The sequence below is a fragment of the Lacerta agilis genome, chromosome 5 (genome assembly GCF_009819535.1).
Source record: "Lacerta agilis isolate rLacAgi1 chromosome 5, rLacAgi1.pri, whole genome shotgun sequence".
Classification (NCBI taxonomy): Eukaryota; Metazoa; Chordata; class Lepidosauria; order Squamata; family Lacertidae; genus Lacerta; species Lacerta agilis.
This window is the reverse complement of record NC_046316.1, coordinates 23,678,538-23,698,357: the sequence shown is the minus strand read 5'-3', so window position 1 is coordinate 23,698,357 and position 19,820 is coordinate 23,678,538. Positions and strand designations below refer to the sequence as shown.

Below are 19,820 nucleotides of genomic sequence, written 5' to 3'. Positions count from 1 at the left end.
GCTCCCAGGGCCTCCATAAAACCTGGGAGGTGGCAGGGGGTATCAGTTGATCCTTAGAGTTCGCTAAAGTAAATCAAAGTCAGGCCTAGTCCATAAAAAGACAAACATAGGCTTTGCATTATGATCTCAAGCATAGTGCATAATGGTCTGAATAGCTGGTAATATTAATTCAGGAGAGTCTGGTAATAGAAATGCTAAGAAATATTAAGAAAAGGATCGAAAATTAAACTTGCCAACATAATACTATTACACAGATCTAGGATATGGCTACATTCGCAATATTGTTTCATTGCCCTAACTGGCCTTGTTTGTACCTCCCAGACTAGTACAAACATTGGAACTTAACTATCCTTCAGATTTCTCTGAATTTTATGATATGGTGCTTGTCTCAAAAAACAATGCTAAAAAGGCATATTTTATAATAAAAAATGTTTAGAAATGCACCCAAAGACATAAAGTATGGGCTTTAAATAACGTTCTCATTCTTTTAAAAACAGATATATGAGAAATGGGACAGAATGGATTTATGACTGGCTACATGCAAAACTTACACAGGACTGAAACAGACCGATCAATCCATCCCTAAGGGATGACGTAACTATTCTAGGTAAGAGGCTGCTTGTTTATGATCCCCCGAAAGGTTACAATATTTTTATGCCCTTGAATGTTCTGAATATCTTTCACCAACACACATATAGGGGAAAATTTCACAACCCTGATGACTCTCAGATTCAAACAAACAAACACACAACCTTCAATAGAGGAAAATTAAAGTTTAATTTTATTTCTCTTTTCACAGAACACTCAAATAATATAAAAATAGAAGTGCTATGGTAAAGAACAGTGCTTTCTGGATGATGAAACAGCATCCCAATTATGCTGACTGTAGGTAATAGAAACACATCACAGGGCTTGCTGTCCTGTGTTTTATATAGCAAGTGTAAGACACCACCATCCCTCTGCTTGCTCAGTTCTTTCAGGCCTTCTTCAGCTTGTCTATTCTTGCAGAATAGGCCTCTTGCTGTGTTTGTAGCCTTTCATTAATCTCGGTCTGTAAAGACAATTTTAAAGAAGAAGTAGATGTAACTAAGCTATCAGCTACTGCACATTGTCTTCATGGTTTCACTATAGCAAAGGCAGACATTATTCTTTGGACATCTTCCTGTTTTGCAGATGTTACGATGCCCCAGCCTGTACTTGCCCAACAATACTTTATCTCATTACTGTGTGCATAGTTCAATACATTATATATGCTTGTCATGAACAGGAAGTGACAACCATCTCTCACTCCACCCCACCAGTAACCTTGCCTTCTCAGATGAATTTTACCAATAAATCTAAATTGGTGAGAGGAGGTAGAATCCTCTGGCATTTGAGTTATTTTCCATTCTCCCCTCCCTTCACAGCAGATGTTTAATCTTTAGAACAGATCTATTGCACTTAAGAGTGCATTACTGGAAATGTAATGAAGCAATGTGCACAACAAGCCAGAACTACTTTACTAGATGTTGCTTGTCTCTCTCAACTAAAGCTTCATTGCAAATGAACATCATACAAACAAGCATCAGAATGCTTGGATTACGTTGCATTATTCAGAACAATGTCACAAGGATGGCAACAAATATTCCTTGACAGTGATAGTATGTTTCTGCAACTTTCGTTTTGTTTTGTTTCTGCAACTTTGTACAAATACTGGCTGAATGTATCAGTGGCCTTGGAATTTATGTAACCTTTTAAATATGCGGATGTATGTATCTCTTTTGTAGGAAATGTATACTTTTGTGCCGTTCTGCAATTTCCTGTTTTTGTGAAGGGAAGATGGTTGACAAAAGCAGCCCCCAAAGCAACAGAATACAACAGAAATGAAGGTTTCAAGAACAGTTTTCTCTCTCTGCTATTTTAGACATAGTTTAAATGCATCTAAGAGTTAATACCAAATTCTCTGCTGAATTCAAAATTATGTTGTTGAAGTCTTGGTGAACTGGAACGGAATTTAGTTCAAAAATCACTTTGTGAAAGAGAACTAGAAGGCAATGTTTTAAATATGGCACAGGCAGAAAGATTGTGGCCCATTTTAGCCAATTTCTGGTGGAAGGCCTTATGTCTAATGGTTGCTGAGGTTCTGACAAAAACGATGGACGAAAATGGACCTTGTACTCACCTTGTTAAATATTTCTCATGTCTCTGAACATTAGTGCATAAGAACAGAATAATTTAACACAGATTAGTTATGCCTTCAGTGTTAAGAGATCCTCAAGGTGCCCTTCTGATATTTAAGTTTGAAGCGCCCATTGGTGGCCCATAGGGATCCTAGTTAAAACCACACAGTATTTTTATAAACCCAATTTGAAACAATTTGTTTCAGAGACAGTGTTAATAGCAAACCTCCACAAAAGATGTCAGCTAGATTGTAAAATTGTTTTAATCATTGGCTTTATGGATTTAAAATGTTTGCACCATGCTCTGGATCCCTTTTTGGTGGCAGAAGATGAATCTTAAATAAAATGAACGCAGATTAGAATCGTGTCACATTCCCCATATGTGGCCCAGATAATAAAATCCTCCAGAATAAAAAAGGGAGTGGGGGAGTTAGACAGTGGAACATAAAGACAGGTGGCACAAAAGGGCACCTTGGATTCGCCCCTAAGAAGACATCCAAAATCCCAGAGGCTTGATGAGTATCCTCCTTGATTTTGACAGGAGGGTTATCTGTTCAATCGGACAAAGACCCACTACAATGAAATGGTTCACGGCTATAGACAACAATACATATGGATTTCCAGAGATTCGCTTTTATAGCGATCACAGGATGAACTACTACTACTCCTTATCATATGTGGGGATGCTGAGCAAGACAGCAGCTCCAGAAACAGGGCAGAAAGCAAATGGCTCATACAGGATGAAGAGAGCAGGGAGAAGGGGAGACGAGAAAAGAGCTATAGCTGGGCCATAGAAGCAGAGAGTCTTACACTTAACATTTTTAAAATACTGCAATCCTATGCATGACTAAGCCCCACTGAGTTCAATGCTACCACTCCCCAGTAAATGCAAACAGGATTGCAGCTTAATTATTCTAAGCCTAAAACTGGTTCCAAAAAGATATGAAGCCTCATAAGAAACAAGGTGGGGGTGGGGGTGGGGCAAGGAGAGGGGGAGAGAGAGGGAGAGAGAGAGAGAGAGAGAGAGAGAGAGAGAGAGAGAGAGAGAGTGTCCTTGTATTGGGATTAAACCACAAGATATTCAAGTAATGGCAGGCACTAGATATACACATCAAAATAATCAAATCTTATTTTGCCCACTGACACATTTTTGCAAATTGCCGACATGCAAATGCAAATAAAAATACTTACATTGCTTTATTTTAAATGTAACTTTTTGGGGGCTGTCTGACTATTCACAATAGTGCCAGGGGCAGAAGATGGGGAGGAAGGGAGGAAGAAGAGGCCCATCCTAAAGACAGGCATGTGTTTATAGTGATTTTATTAAGTACCCCTGATTTGCGTTAGAGGGAACTGTTGGTTGCAAATCCACTGAAGAGGTGTTTCTTCTATACAATTATTGAAAAAGAGGACAAACGTGTGAGGTTAGCTTGACCGTCCTTCAACTGCTTCCTAATGTTGCATGAGAGGGCAAGAATGCAAATATCTTTATATGATACATTATACTTACAAACCAAGGCAAGTCATATGATGGTTATTCCTGAATATGCAGACTGTCGCAGAATGGTACTATCTAGCCTAGACCTACACGCCTTACAATGTATCATGTTGGATGCTGCCTGCTAGCTATGGAGGGCACTTCTCCATATGTAGGCTTTTCTGCTTTTCCTGCCTAGCTAGGACAAAAAAATAGTGGTGGGTGAGCTGTTGTGTACTTGGTAGGCCACATCACATGGCTTTGTAGGTCCTACTTTGCGTAGTCCTGATTTGCCTTGTTCTTCTGTCCTTGCATCTGCCAAACAATAAACTAATGACTGAAACAAACCACACACCGACCTTTAGTCCTGTTTATTTTCTATATTGGAAAATTGTATGCTGCTGCATGAAACACACTTTTCACCCTATGCATTATTATCTAGCATTCCACTCCAGCCCTTTCTTCTGGAATTGCTATTCTTTGTTCACTTACTTTTTTGTAGAGAATCCAGGGGACACCATTGCCAGATCCTCACTGTTATGTATTGTCCTCTGGCATACTTTATGATTTGTAACTTCTGAAAACATTTTTAGCAATAAAATGCAACTGCAGCACCAGCCTGCCCTCTGGGGATAGACAAAGCACTATTCCAGCTTTCCTGAGTTCCTGTGCCTTTAATTAAAGGTTTCAAGTTTGTAGGACCTGCCTGTTGTGTCACTTCCTGTTGATTGCAGCTAGGAATGAGTGATTAACAGGCTCTTAATGGTCCTGGGAAATGCCTATCTTTAATTGCTCCATTTTCAGTTTCTGTTTCCATGCAGAAGGATGGAAGCCTTCCATCTGAAGCCTTTAATAACTGAGTTTCTCATGTTAATTTTTTCTTTTCATGTTTAATGGTGAAATGGCATTATTTTTTCCAAAAAATGCAGGTCAACAAGTCACTAAAACGCTGCCTATGGCATGAACAGGAACTGATATTGGAGCAATTAAGAGACTAATCCCCAGAAGCCATCAGCACGAAACAATGAAATGGCCAAATCCTGCAGACAGAAACTTTTAACTAATGCTAGAAAGTGCCTCTGATGAATGTGGCTAACTTGTGGGTAAGCGTTATACAAGGATTATACTATAGGACCACAATTTTAATTCTGCTTCCAGCTAATTACGGAAAAGAAATGTCCCAGCAACCCAAAAGGGCTTGAGTGCAGAAGCAATTCCAGATAATTTAGGCATTGCTTGGATTACAGAAACAGTATAATTCTAAGGTCAATGAGCAGGGACTAAATAATATGAACAAAAAACGCTTTGGTTTTGGAACAGACTTCCAAAATGGATTAAGTTTGAGAACCAAGTTACCACTTGTACTTGAGTCTATAATGAGCTGTGTACAGGATCTTGCATCAGTGCAGATTTCTATACGCATCATGCATATAGAATAAAAGCAACAAAGAATCTTGTGGCACCCTGAAGACTAACACATTTATTATGGCATAAGGTTTTCACGAACCAATGGACTGTAGTCCACAAAATTCTGTGCAGTAAGAAACTTTTAAAAAGTCACAAGATCCTTTGTTGTGTTTTGCTGCAACAGAGTGCCATTGCCACCCCTCCGGAAATACCTGAATACCGCTGAGCATTTCACCGGTGATCTGGCCCAGTACCATCTGAACATCCTCAACGGTGTAACCTGTCAAAGGATCCACAACGGTTTCAGCTACAGCCTCCTCTTCCAGAGGAACGCCTCCCTCCACTTCCTAACAGGGTGGAAGGAAATCTTAGATGAAAGGTGTTCGTTTCGGCACCATATGCAAAAGCAGCATTGCTGTACAGTATTGGTGTAAAAGAGGTAACTTGGGAGGTTGTTTTGGCCTAGCCAGTGGATGGAAAGCTGTCACATTACTTAAGAAACTGAGCAGAAGAGCAGAGCCTCAAAGCTAGCAAGTGCCTTGCTACCAGCTGGTATAGTAGATGCAGAGGTCACCAGCTATTTTGGGCCCATGGGCATTTACAAACCAGAGAAATTGTGATGAGCACCACCACACGCCACCTTTTCTATTAACTACAAGTTGTTTTTCTTTTTAGTGTGCAGTTGGACACAAAATGTGCAGCTGCAAAAATGTGTGCTGTTGAGAAAGTGGTTGAGGTGTGTGAAGCTAGACACATTAGATGCACTTAAATTTGACAGGAAATGCCAGGGACAGTAGTTACGCAAGGGTAAAATGTGTTTGGTTTCCAAACACAAACTTTATTAAAACACCTTATTCTTTTTTGGTCAGGATCTCCTTCACTTTTCTCTTTTTGTCACAACCAGGTTCTCCTGGTTTTACATCTTAGGCCTATCTTGCACCCTAAACTCCTCCTCCTACAGCCAATGTAAAACTTGACCAATGACGGCATATTAGATTGTATGGGAAGATAGGGTTTTATTGTTTTGTTTCCACAGATTGCTGGGCTCTTACAAGCCCCTTGGCACTATGGGATTGGGTAGTGTGTATCCAGGTGAGGATCTTAGCCATGTCCTTGTAAATTGGTGACCCTGCAAAGCATTTGATCTCATCCTGCAAAATCATGGCGCGCACAAACTCAACAAACTCAGTGCGCAACATTTCATCAATGAAAACAAACACAACCCAAAAACAGAATACTACTTCCAAGTCTGATTTCAGTGGGAGGGGGGACTCTGTGGGTGCTGGGTTTCCATGGGAACCACGTTGGTGACCTCTGTAACAGAGGAAACAAATTCTCATCTTAAAGTGGGTGTAAGTATAAATTGCATTTAATTATGTCTACTTCTGCAGAGGAAGTAAAATATATGCAACATACCAGCTTGCCTTGCATTTTTTTAGATAGCTCAGTTGATTAGAATATGGTGCTGGTAACACCAAGGTTGCAGGTTTGATCCCCATAAGGTTTGATGCACTGCAGGAGGTTGGACTAGATGATTCTCAAGGTCTTTCCAATTCTGTAATTCTATACTTCCATGTTACAAGACCAGCAAAAATTCTATGGCGGCAGTTCCCAAACTCCTCACCCTGATGGATAATTAAGGAGGATATCATTTCCTTGACCAAGATAGTTTTAATAGGAAAATTCTCCTTTACCTTAGTTGCATCCTCTTCACCTGGGGTCTGTACTATAAATTTGGAATATATATTGTACGCCAAACCTTCTTCCAAAGGAGCAGGGAAAGGGATATCGGCGGGCTTGACCAGTTCTACAACATTCTGTTTGGAAAACAAAAGGAAAAAGCTTATACAACAAAGATGTATTTAATGTTCACAATACACTGATGGGTTTTTCAACACACGTTAGGCTGTTAACCAAAAACACTTTTTGTTAGTCTCCCAAGTACTTTGAACTGGGCAGTTTCCTGTCATCCTTTCCAGATCTGCATTTAATTTCTAGTTGTATGTTTTTTTCCAGGGGTCCTCCTCAAAGCTGAAAAAGCATTCATCTGTCAGCAGATGCTGAATTCTGTTCAATTACTTAGCATGGGATATTACACCATTAGAAGAACCTGTGATTATGGATATTACTACCATTTAATATATATACATTATAGAAAAGGACTATCCTTATCAGGGCATAGTTTTATTAATTTATAAAACGTGGTTTTCAATTCCCGGTCTGCAGAATGATGCTGAAGCCCAAACTGCTGGCCCTGCAGTACAGAAACCAACACAACTTTTTTTTTTCTACTGTGCTGCTCTTTTAGCACAAGGTAGTCACTCTTTCATTGCCAGGCCGGTGATTTGTGGGTGACAATCTTTTCCTGTACATGGAAGATTTTTTTTAAAAAAAAGAAATAAAGGAAAAAAGAAAACCTGAAAGATCCCCTCCTGTAAAGCAAAGAGAAGCTGACTGGCTATAAGGGTGAAAAAACAGCCTTTCCAATCACTTGCTGTTGGGTTGGAAAAAGCTGGCTAGACTAGGGTCCCCAATGTGGTGCTTTGGGGCCCTCGGGCTCCTGGCCCCCCAATTCTTTTTTATATTAGGGGGTTTGAGACTGTTGGATGGGTGGGATTGCATTTGTGGTGTGTTTGTGCAACTGGCCTACTTTTTTGTCTTATATTTTGTTTGGGGAGTATGTGCAGTGTTTTGCCTGCTGTTTGCAAGGTTCTGAGCAACCCCAATTTTTCTTTTGCAAAATGGGCATTTTGTGGTGCCCATGGCAGTTTCTTAAGTTTTCAGATGTGTTCCTAGGATCAAAAGGGTTGGGACTCCCAGGCTATATTACTGAATGCCTTTACGATGCACTACAAACGCATTCAAAATTATTCAAGCCTTAGCTATTAAGATGTTTGCATGTATACACATGTCTTTACAGTGACCTCTATACCTACAGTGGCTTGATCTGAATTCAGAATTTTCTAGCAATCTCTCCCTGCATTTTCTCTGCTGCTCCTGCCCTTTCAAACAGCCAATTATACTGACATTATCCCAGAACTATCTGCTTTTGTGACTCACAACAGCCCTAATATTTAGTCAATAGCTTTTTTTAATGCAATTGCAAACAGAGAATTAAAATGAAGTATTTTCTTTAGTAACAGAGGTTTTTGAGCTGAACTGTGCTTTGAAGCCAGAATGTAGTGATCTAAAAAGCGTTATTTGGCTCAGTCCTTCCTAAATTTTGCATTCTTAACAAGTCCAAGGGAAAATCAGAATGAATGAATTGTGAAGAGAGCCCAGAGCCAAATGTATTTAAATGAATCCTTCTGATGCAATACTTTCCTTTAAAAAATACAATTAAGCCTTTGTGTTTCTTTTAAACAAAACCTCATGTATACGATTACCAATGATTATGCAGTAAAATCTATTTAAAAATAGAGGAGACAAGGTCAGCACTATAATCCTCTTTTTAAAGTTGCAATTTTTCCAAGAAATTTTTTACAGCTTTCTTAAGAATGTAGAATAAAGGTGTTTTGCTTCTACAGGCTTCAAGGGAATTAGGTCCACAAATGAATTTAATTTTTTTAAAAAACCGGATTGTTATTTTTTTCTAAGTTACAAAACATTTACATTTCCTTGGGATGTTTTTCACTTCCCTATGCAATGTGTCATGTTTGAATTACAAAAAAAGTTTAAATAGAATAAAGTAGTGATGATGCAAACCTATGTAATGATTTGGCATTCTACAAAGTCAGATCCTCAGCAGTTTGGCTGCAGCGATGCAAAAGGATTTTGAACCAGGACTCTATAAACCACTCTGGCTACATACATATCAATGGCTTGAAACATGCAGCCCAAGTCACTTTTTTATATTTTTTATATGTACCAGAGAGGGGGCAGGGATGTCTTCACCCTATACCCCAAACATGATTTGTTTCCCCATGCTGAACTTCACTAAGGCTGTTAACTGCGCATGTGCACCAGCTGCCTGAAATGTGCACACCTCTGCTTAGTTGAGGCTTCTGTTTTCTAACTGGATGGAAGCTGGTTTGAATGAAAGTCCATCAAACAAGAGTGTTTCTCATCTTCACCATCTCAATTTATTACCCACCTGTTACCTTGGGTAGGCTATGAAAACTGCATGAAGAACGCTGTGTGTGCAACCCACCTTTTCTAGAAGTGCCTTCCCTCATCATGTACCTGTCAACCCGCCCCTGAAATCTGGGGAAACGTCTTAAGAATCTTTCAAAGCAGAACAGCAGTTGAGTTGCTGCCTAAAGTGGGTTCTTTAGCGTGCAGCCTTACAGTCTAAAAGTTAGCCTCCAAATATGCTTTCAATTTTCATGGGGGGGGGGAATAGGAAGTGGTACAACAGATCCACTTCCCACCATGTGTTTGCCATATGCTGTTTGTGGTTGTCGTCCAGCATATTTGCCTTTTTTTTTTTTTTACAAAAGTGTGCAAGACAGCAACATTAAAACGGCATAAATAATAACAAATATTCTGGAGAACGAATGGAAAGGGGTTGCTAAGAAGGCCTAAGGAATGAGTTGTGCAGATGTGGTAGTTATTACAAAATTAACATTGTGCAATCTACCAGTATAAAATTCCACGTCCCCCCAGATGTTATGCTGCTTAAGTTCTCTTAAAATGAAAATTATTGCACCGTATATCTATCTATACATGATGCTATGGTTATGGAAGTATAAATGGAGAGCCAATTGGTGGAAAAACATTTAATATAATAGAAATGGCTCCATTGCATTAGCCACAGCACAGAATGCCTGCTCATGTAATATTACAGAGATGAAAGTCAGCTATTTATTTGTGACAGTTAATTCCAACCGCAGGAAACCCCAGCAGCATTTTTCTTTGCAGAAGGAGGAAAAGCTACCTATTCTACTTGAGCATTAACTGGAAATGAGGAGCGAGAGCAAGGGCAGAATGTTTTACTAATATGCCTCCAGAAAATTAGAATCTATCATCTAATACTGCTTAATTTTTCATTAAAAAGAGTGGATATTTGCGGCACAAGCTCCCCTCATCCCTCTCTCCTCAATCCCCCCGCCAATGTTTACATCCATATTGTGAACACGTTATTAATCAAATGTTCAAACAGCAGGGATGACATTAGAACCGTAGTGATAAAATCTACCCATGCCTCTCCAAATATTTAATCACATTTTAGGAGTTATATCTTTGTCTTAGAATCTGGGCCAAACCGGAATCACACTGAATTTCTATTACTCCTCTTTTTTTTTGCTTGCCATGTCTGCAAAATTCTCTACCACGTATGGGACACAAACATATCTTAGGCATTTCCAAACATGTCTCATTTCTCAGAACTGACACAGGCAAGCTTGTAAACTGAATCACTTAGCTAAGTTAAGGAAGGCTTTTACAAAGATTGCTCAATACTCTCATCTTTAGCTGTGCATTTCAGGTTTGGAGAATAAAAAGAGCACACATTAGATGTGCCTGTGCTTGTTTAACTGAAGAGTAAAGTGCTATGACTAATAGGTTACAAAGGAGTTGTTTATGTAATATTAAAATCTGATCTTGTTCTGTAGACAGGAAGCATGTTATTCCCTGAATTGAACTGTATCTTAGATTCATGTCCAAATTTTGCCTCCTATCGATTGACTCCAGATGGTACTCCTTGGCTGAGATCCAAATAATTGCATAACTTGAGCCTTCCAAACACATCGCCATCATGTTTTGAAGCTGCTTTCAAAACAGTGAGAGCTAGAAACTTGTTAAAAGGAGAAATGAGATCTCCAGGACTTAGGTGATAGCTTGTGAGGCCACAAAAAAATATGACTGAGCCATGTCTTGTATTGATTAAAAAAACATTTTTATAGGGCCTTTCAAAGCAAAAGCAGTACAAAAATACTTTTAATAAGGCAGTTTGCAAGTAAAAGCCACAAAATAATAAAAACATCAAATACTATTAATTAAAAGAACAAGACAAAACCTTCCTATTTCAATATTAAAAAATATCAGCCAAAGTTAAAACTACAGTTCATAAAATGTAGATCGGCAGCATTATTCAATCAAAAATGGAATAAAGTATCCAGGTCTTTAGGGCCCATTTAAAAACGGAGAATGAGGCATTTCTCCTGTGGAAATATGTTCTATAGGATGGGACCAAACTATCCAAAATGTATAAAATGAGATCTAACACTTGCTGGAGGTGTAAACAGGCAGAAGGGACACTGTTTCACATGTGGTGGGGTTGCAAAAAGATTAAGAATTTTTGGGATATTATATATGAGGAGTTGAAAAGAATGTTTAAGCAAACCTTTATTTTAAAAAAACCCCAGAAGCTTTCCTTTTGGGTATTTTAGATTCGGATATCCCAAACAAAAAAAAGGGAACACTCTTATACGCCACAACAGCAGCAAGAATATTAATTGCTAGAAATTGGAAATAGTACCAACAAAAGTGAAATAGTACCAACAAAAAAGGAATGCCAGGATAAGCTATTTGAATATTTTGAGTTGGCAAAAATGACGGATGCAATTAGGAGACAACCTAACCCAAAATTCCAAAAGGAATGGGAAATGTATAGAGAATATCTTAAAAAAAAAAAAACAGTGTCCCCAAGTAAAAACCTGTATTTGCTTTGATTAATTTTCACAAACCACAGTATGGATTATTAGTATAGTAGTATGTGGAAAACAGTAGAAATGAAGAAAGGATAAAAGGAGCAGTTTAACAAAGCATCCTGACCCACCCCAGACAAGGTGGCCTCGGTATGTTTACTGAAGTCGGCCAAGGTGAAAAGTTTTGGAGTCCTTCATACTACTTTCATCAGGGAAGTTGTTAAGAAGTGGGGTGGATGATGCGCCATCACAATCCTTATCCCTGAGTCTCTTGTGCCAAATGCAGACACTGAGAGCTCGTTTGAGTCTTGGATGGGACACCTGACCAGGAAGATGCGTTCCTTATGGACAAAAGCTACTGTGCCTCCTGTCCCTCAAACTGATCTTGGTGCTGTGCTTGGGAACCTGATGGACCCATCTGGAAGACACCATCCCTGTCATCCAGCTGTGCGGCCTATAGGCCATCTGTTATTCCTCCTGGGATGGTGTTTTATATATAGTGCACCCTGGCTTTCCCTGGCCTTCTAATAAATATGAAAATATCTGCATAAAACTACTTTACAAGTATGAAGCATATATCGGACAGCAAAACATTTTAATGGCAGAATTATACTGACAATCTAGGAAGCTGTGCATCACTTTAGTAGCAACTTGGCCTCAAGGACATGAGATTCATCTGAAATGCAGTAATCTATACTAATGAATATCAACATGGAATTTTTAAGTGATGTTTAGCAGCAGCACAATGCTTTATGGTTTCAGCTCCTCTACATTTAATCCACAAACTGCTGACAGAAAACACATAAATATTTCCTCTTAGATTCAAGCTATTAAACGGTTTTGAAACATTCTCCCGCCGGTCAACATAGATAATTTTCTTGTTACACCAATGAATGCTGCTGATTTGTCTACTTAGACAACCAGGCAGAGTACTATTGGCAGAAAACAACCAATTCCCCTCTACATAAAAGACACCTTTTTTTTTTTTTTTAAATGCATGTCGCAACATAAAATGAGGTCCAAATAACTGAGATGCGTCAGTTCCCAGTTCCCTCCTGACTTATTAAATTTCACAACCCCCATCCCATGTAGATCCACACCATGGCTGCCTTATGCTAGCGTTTCCAAAACTTTTTCATCTCACTTTCCCTTTAAGAATATTCTACCTTCTAGGGTCTCCCAATCCAGCATCAGCCATATGTTCCACAGGTGAGCATGCAGGGATCTTTGCAAGAGGCATACGTGCTAATCTCAGCGCTGGCAACTGATGTGGAATAAAGCAAAAGCTCTGACCATGCACATGTAGCCATAAAAAGATGAAGGCCACAAGTATTTTTTCCTTTTTTAAAAACATAATACAGTGCGGTAAATAAACACAGAGAAGCGAGTACGTTCATTAGAGTGCCCAATGACTGGCTGTCAAGTATAACAAAGCACTCCCCAAGGAGCAAAAAACAGACTGGACCCCTATCCAGATAAACCAGCCCCCTCCACAATGTTAGATGGGATGTTGGTGGTGGTGGACAGACTGACAAGTTATAGATTTTTGTTGAGGGAGAATAGAAAGGCGAACCAACTTTCTGAAAACAGGGCCACCTGCCCCTTCCCAGGGAACTCTGGGAATTGTAGCTCTGTGCTGGATCTCCTAAAAACTCTTGGCACCTATAACCAAGGGTATTTTGTGAGGGGGGGGCGGACAGGGACCCATGGCTGTTTAATTGGTATCATACTGCTTTCAATGTACAGCGCTGAGGTAGCCTAAATGACTAACAGTGTGAAAAAATACTTAGTGTTGCCCTACACTACTCTATAAAACCCATGTCTTTCTCTATCGCCCTGTGTTTCAAAAGTCATTTCGAGTTACCTCATCTCTCTTTGTGGAAGAGCTGTCACAGAGTGAATGCATCAGAGACAAAATACTGCACAACAGCTAACAGTGTGGAGGCTATTGAAGAATGTGTATCAAAGTTCTTTTGAGTCCTTGCAGGCATATACTAAGGCTGCCAAACCCCAACTCATTTCCAGCTTATGTATGAACCACTTTTTTTTTTAGTTCAAAGTAACTGGCATTTAAAAATAAACTTGTCTTAATCCAGAAACAGCAGGACATAAAGTTGTTCAAAGATACAAAAAAACGTACTAGTTTCTTTTATAAATACTATGCATTTAGTTAAATGTGTGGGTTGTAAGGAGACGTAAAGGCAGTAATGTTGTGTCCTCTGCCATTAGATACAATATACAAAGAGCTTAAGTCTTTTCCACAAAGCGTGCAACTTTCTGTTAAAATAACCATTTATTCTTTGGACTGCAAATTCAATTACTGATTTTATTGGAATCATATTCCGCTGCGGAAACAAGCACACAGAGAACCAAGCGGAAACTCAAGCCGTTTTTAAAAACATTCCCAAACAGGCACGATTGTGTGAACAAATTGGTTGTGATTATTCCTTGCCTGTGAAAAGCAATGTGTTCCAACCTATTTCCATATTTTTAATTAACACCTACTTAAAAATAAACTCGTACCATAGCTCACTTTAATCATAAAATGGAGGAAACACTAAATTCACTTTATCAGAAAATTGACTAGAGATTGTTTGAGCGACTGTTAGTTTTCATGCCTGCATCGTTAAAATTAGGTTATTAGAATGCACTTTCCCTGCTCTGGAATGTTGAAAGTGAAACAGCACCCTTCTAAATGGTCTAAATCCACACACTTTGTGACTCAAGCTATGGAGAAGCCAAGTCAATGTTATGACCAGGACAGGAATTATTTGCCCTAATATCCCCCATCCCATGTGACTGCCTTCCTGCCACTCAAGACACTGCATTTCAATGCCTTCTCCCCATTCAAGCAAACACCCAGGTGGAGGTGTTCAGGAAGTATCCACGCAGCATCCACTGCAGCCTGCATACTCATGGCTCTATCTGGGATGGGACCATAACTTAGAGGTATGATATGCCCTCTGCATGTAGGAGGTCCCAGGTTCAATCTCTGGCATCTCCATTGATCAGGCGAGGGGAAAAGCTTTAAGGAAGCTTCTTATCACATGAATCAGTGTTCTTCAACTCTGGGCCCCAAGTGCCTGCTGGGTTCCCTGATAAATGGCTAAACAAATCTGCCTGGGAATGTTGGCAGGAGTCTAACATATGGGGACCCAAGGTTTTCCAAACCAAGGAGCACATAAGTTGTATGCAGTTGCCCTTTCTTTCCTCTTCAACAACATTGTTGTGAGCTAGGTGGGGGTTTGTTTGTTTTTTAAAAGCCATGTTCCAAATTTATACTTATTTTTGGTCCCCAGGGTTGCACAACTAAAGTTCATCAACAATACGTGACAGAGGCTTAGAATATCTATATTCATTTCAGGACTGTTGAGGCACTGAGTTGCTCCTTCCCTGCCCAAATTGGTGGTTAATTAAAACTATAGCAAAACTACCGGTGTACAGCCCTATGCCAGGTTCAATTCTCCCCTCCTGCAATGTATAATGGTACTTGGACATAGGTAGCAAGTTTTTCATGTTTCTTACAAACAGGCAATTCCTCTCTGGGACACCTGTAATTGCCACATACCTTTTAACAGTAGCTTAGAACCTACTTGGATGATGTAGCCCATGGAAGAAAAAAAATATGAAAGTTAACCAAGGTCCTCCTCTCTTTTGAATGATTTCTCACTGTAGCTTTTAGGACTGAACAAGCTGCCCATGATTGATATGTTTATTCCCGTTGTGTCTCTTATCCCCTTTATATATAACATGGGATTTTGCTCATTAGTCACTTGAAGGAAAATACAGAGGACAAGCTGTTAACTGATATGACGCTTGCTCTAGTTTTTCAAAAAAACATAATCATAGAATCATAAGGCTGACAGGGCTCTGAACATCTCTGTGGTCCAATGAATTAAGATAATGAAATAAATGGGACTTACTTCTGAATAAATATGGCTAGGCCTAGGCTAAAAAACAGTACAACATTTTCTGTGGCGTGGTTAAAAGGTCAAGGGAATCCCCACTACCAAAGAATAAAAATCAATACAGTAAAGGTAAAATAAATATACTCTAAGCTGTGCATTCAGGCAGGATTCTCCATTTATTCACCCATATTTTAGAAGATTTTAATGTGCCTCAAACCAAGAGCATGAATAGTCAAGGGACACAACATTGGAAGATAGAAGCTACATACACACCATCCATTTAAAGCACATTACTTCCGCTAAATAATCCTGCGAACTGTAATCTGTTAAGGGTGTTGAGGATTCTTGGTCAGAAGTTGTGTGCAATCCTGTTCGTTACAGCAGATAAGGGGAAGGCAGGCAGCAGAAACCACAACGGCCTCAACCCCAATTCATCAATGAATGTGAAAGCACTGGAGGAATCTGGCAACCATAAACTCCAGGGTAAAATTACTGCAATATGGCATAAATTCACATTGCATTGTTATACCAATTATGCGTTACTTGTGTTTGTAAAAACACAGAGGGAAATATAAGCTCATCTGGGGCGGGGTGGGGGGTTCTTTCTAAAAACCAACCAGCTCGCTAACAAAATGTTTGAAAGCCTTAGCGCCGTATCACAGTTGAAGATCTCAAATGAACCACTTTTCTCAAGGAACTAGAGGCCTCCAATGTAACACATGAATCAAACCAGCTGTGTGTTCTATTATAAACAATTTTAGATCAAACAAGACCAACATGTGAGTTGGATGAAATTCAGTTAAACAGGTGCTAAACAAGGCAGGGCAACAAAAAACTTATCAAACCAACTCCCCAGACCAGGCAAGCCATAGAAACGGCAAAACTGGGAAAATGAGAACTGTGATATATTCAGAAGCCAGAAGTGTTGTTTTTATTAGGCCGTAGACAGCATTGGAAAGTGTTATTTCCCAGCGTTGTTGGGCTTGAAATAGTTTCTACTGTGACTTGCTTTGAAAACTGCCAGCAAATCATGTTATTAAATCAGGGTGTTTAAAATGTGTTTAACTAAGAGTGGGAAGAAACAATAACCATCTTCAACCAAATAGTTTCCCCCTGAAGTGAATTGTTACATAACACAGCCATTTTACTCCTTATCCCTCGCCATCTGTAATTTAATTTCCATTTCTTAAAAGCGTGAGAGATGACATTTGTTTAAACAAGATCCCCACAATCATGAAGGGTTTAACCTCAAGCTGAGATTCATGAGAAAAGGTTCTGTGCTGCAGAAAAATAGTATGAAGCTTCAGATGCAATTGGGAATGGGTGAGGAAATAGAGCCTTTGAATGTTTGTGTTCAACCTTCTCTGGTTTGTGGCTCTCTTTCCAATCTTCCAGAGGGAACATCAGCTGAAAGATTTTTCTGTTTGGCATTCTGTTTGGAGCCAAATGTTCACGTAATTTGGACTAATCTCTGCAGGCCTGTTATGAGTCTCAATGTTTCAAGTTTCACCTCCATAGCAAATAGGATAAGGATTTAAGATTTACGTTGACCAACACCATGGATGACATTAAGGCAGGAGTTGTGATTTTAATTTTTTAAATAGCTTTTACATTCATATGGATGTCTGAATGAAAGAGAGGTCATTCTTCAAGTGCTTGCTGATTCTTATGTAGCCAAAATGGTACCATCCAGGCTGAAGAGGGAGGCTTTACAGCACCCTAAGTTATTCAGAAGGACCAGAAAAAACAACACAGCTCTGGGGAAAAATCCTAAGGAAGAAAAAACTTCAAACATAATCCAATGAGGACTAAGCATGCTCAGTAGCCAAATCTGACCAGGAGGGCAGGGAGAAAACAACAACAACAACAGGTGAATGGGATGGGGATGGAATATCCAAAGAAAAGGGAATGGCTGGTTGGTTGGAGTCCTAAACAGGGATGTTCCACACATTTAACATTTTGTTGCAGGTCTCACTTGTCCTTCAAAAAAACAGGTAATTCAGGAAACCAGTCCTACTATTGAGGATTATATGAACTGGATAAAGATCATGAATAGAGTATTATGTGCTAGCCCAACAAAAATAGTTACTGTGTTCTCTTGGTGAAACAACAGGAAGTCGCATGAGGCTAGTTACAGCTACAACTACACTGCTCAGGTATGCCAACCCATCAAGGCCACAAGTGTGAAGAAAATGAGACATCGTGAGATGAAGAATTAGTTAGCACAGGGTCTAACCCTAATCATTTCTACACTGAAATAATCTGACACTTCAATGGGACTTGTATCTAAGGGATTGTGCATTTAAAAATTGTGAGCCAGGCAAAAGAAATTAAAGTGGTTTGGGTGTCAAACACAGATCTGAAATTGCACTGAAATGGATCTGGGCAAGCATTGCTCTCCAAGGACATCTGGAGTTGCCCAACTATCAATCACTCTCACAATCACCTTGCCCAGGAAGGGGAAATTGACAACCAGCTGATACCTAGAACGTTCATCTGAGTTCAATGAGGACTTTTAAAGGAATGGCTATACAACCATTTCTTATATAGCCAAAACACCCTCCCTTTTCTAGCAAAGCATTGATTACCTGCTAGATCCACGGGCCACCTCCCTCCCATAACAGCCATTAGCTTTGAGGCGCAAGGGTCATCTAAACAGAATGAAGGCAGTTTGTCAGCCCCATGACACACAAAAAAGAACTAACTTTCTGCTGGAAAGGACACTCTGGTGTCTGGCCCCGGCTGGAGCAGTAAAGACCAGTGAAGTTTTTTTGTATCTGTTGTAAGTTGCTTCGGAGGCCATTTGATCAAAAGGCAGAGTATTTTAAACCATTCCATAATTGGGAGGTACTGTGGAGATGTATTCTCAGATGGTGTACGTCAGGGGTAGCTAGTGTGGTGCTCTCCAAACGCTCTTGGGCTACAGCTCCCACCAGCCCCAGCCAGCATGGCCAATGGTCAGGGATGATGGGAACTGGAGTCCAGCAACATCTGGAGGGTACCATGTTTGCTATTCCTGGTGTCTGTGCTGCACCCTGTAGTTTAACCACTGGCATTGCTTTGGCAATTGTGAACCTGTAAGCAGTGGGAACACTGAATATGGAAGAAAGAGCCAGCAAGGAAGGGACAGCAAAGAAGGTAGAAGAACTGAACAGGAGAACATGCAAAAACATCAGCTTGGCAAGTACTCTGCTATGCAATTTCCACTTTACATTGGGCTGATTTATTGGATGCAACCCCAATACATGCCACATCCACATCATCACCATACAAACAATAAAACAGGAGCTTGGCTCTGCGTCTCCCTAACAGGAGCAAAATTTATGGGTCCCACTGTTATACGTGCTTCATGCAGAACTAAATGAGCAACAAAAATCTTCAACTGACAGAAAGCTTTCCTTAAAGAAAAAAAAAATCTTGCTCAGCTGATTGTGCAAGTATTATCTTCTGTGTTATTTACACCTATAGGTATACTCCGCCAATAAATTACCATACTTTTCCGTGTATTAGTATTAGACAGGTTTTTTTTTTACTCCAAAATAAAGTAAAAAATGTGGGTCTTCTTATACATGGGTAGTGCAGAGGCAGGACGAGCAGTTGTTTGCATCCGCAAGCAGGTTCCAGCGATTGGGTGGGTGAATGGTGTCTGCTGAAAGGGCTGCTTTGGATTGGCTGCCGCTTTGTCAAACGGGTGGGTTATCAGCGGATGCGTCAATGGCTGCTTTGGACTGGCTGCCGCTTCGGCAATTTGGCTTGCGTTGCTTGCAATTGTTAGCGTTTGCCAGTTGGGTGAGTGATATTTGGTTCGGCATCCCCCCACCAAATAGCTCATTTTCTTAAATTTGAGGGGGGGGGCCCAAATAGGGGGGCATCATACATGGGGGCATCTTATAGACAGAAAAGTACGGTATGTTGTAAAGTAAACCACACTGGATGCAGAGCTCCCTATGCCTGAGATCATGTCCAGTAGAACCCCTGCTCTGCTTTGTATTTAAAGATAATAAATGAGTTCCTTCCTCATGGAAATGAGTTATAGACAACAAAGTAACGCCTTATCCTGTCCCTTAACTCCTGGAACATCACATTACTTGAATGCATGTATGTATAAAATGAACAGCCACACAACCACCAATATTCTAATTTACTCAGAGCTGCTGATTTTAAGAATCTTTTTCCATTGACTCTCCCAACCCTTCCTCTCCCACTCTGATTTTTTCCTCAATATTCCAGCTTGATAAGAACTGGACAAGTCAGAGTGGATTCCAACCATTGCTGATGACAT

At 39.9% G+C, this 19,820-nt stretch overlaps 1 protein-coding gene across 3 annotated transcripts in view; it reads right to left on the bottom strand.

The window, feature by feature from the left end:
• Window positions 1-758: 758 nt before the first annotated feature.
• CABCOCO1 (ciliary associated calcium binding coiled-coil 1) overlaps window positions 759-19,820 on the bottom strand; it is a 54,156-nt gene continuing 35,094 nt past the window's right edge. For all 3 annotated transcript variants that reach the window (XM_033148913.1, XM_033148911.1, XM_033148912.1), the window contains exons 6-8: window positions 6,738-6,860; window positions 5,256-5,390; window positions 759-1,051 (exon numbers count right to left, since the gene is read on the bottom strand). In XM_033148913.1, coding sequence (XP_033004804.1) covers window positions 977-1,051; window positions 5,256-5,390; window positions 6,738-6,860 — 333 coding nt within the window. In that variant the 3' untranslated portion in view covers window positions 759-976. The remainder of the gene's footprint in view (window positions 1,052-5,255; window positions 5,391-6,737; window positions 6,861-19,820) is intronic.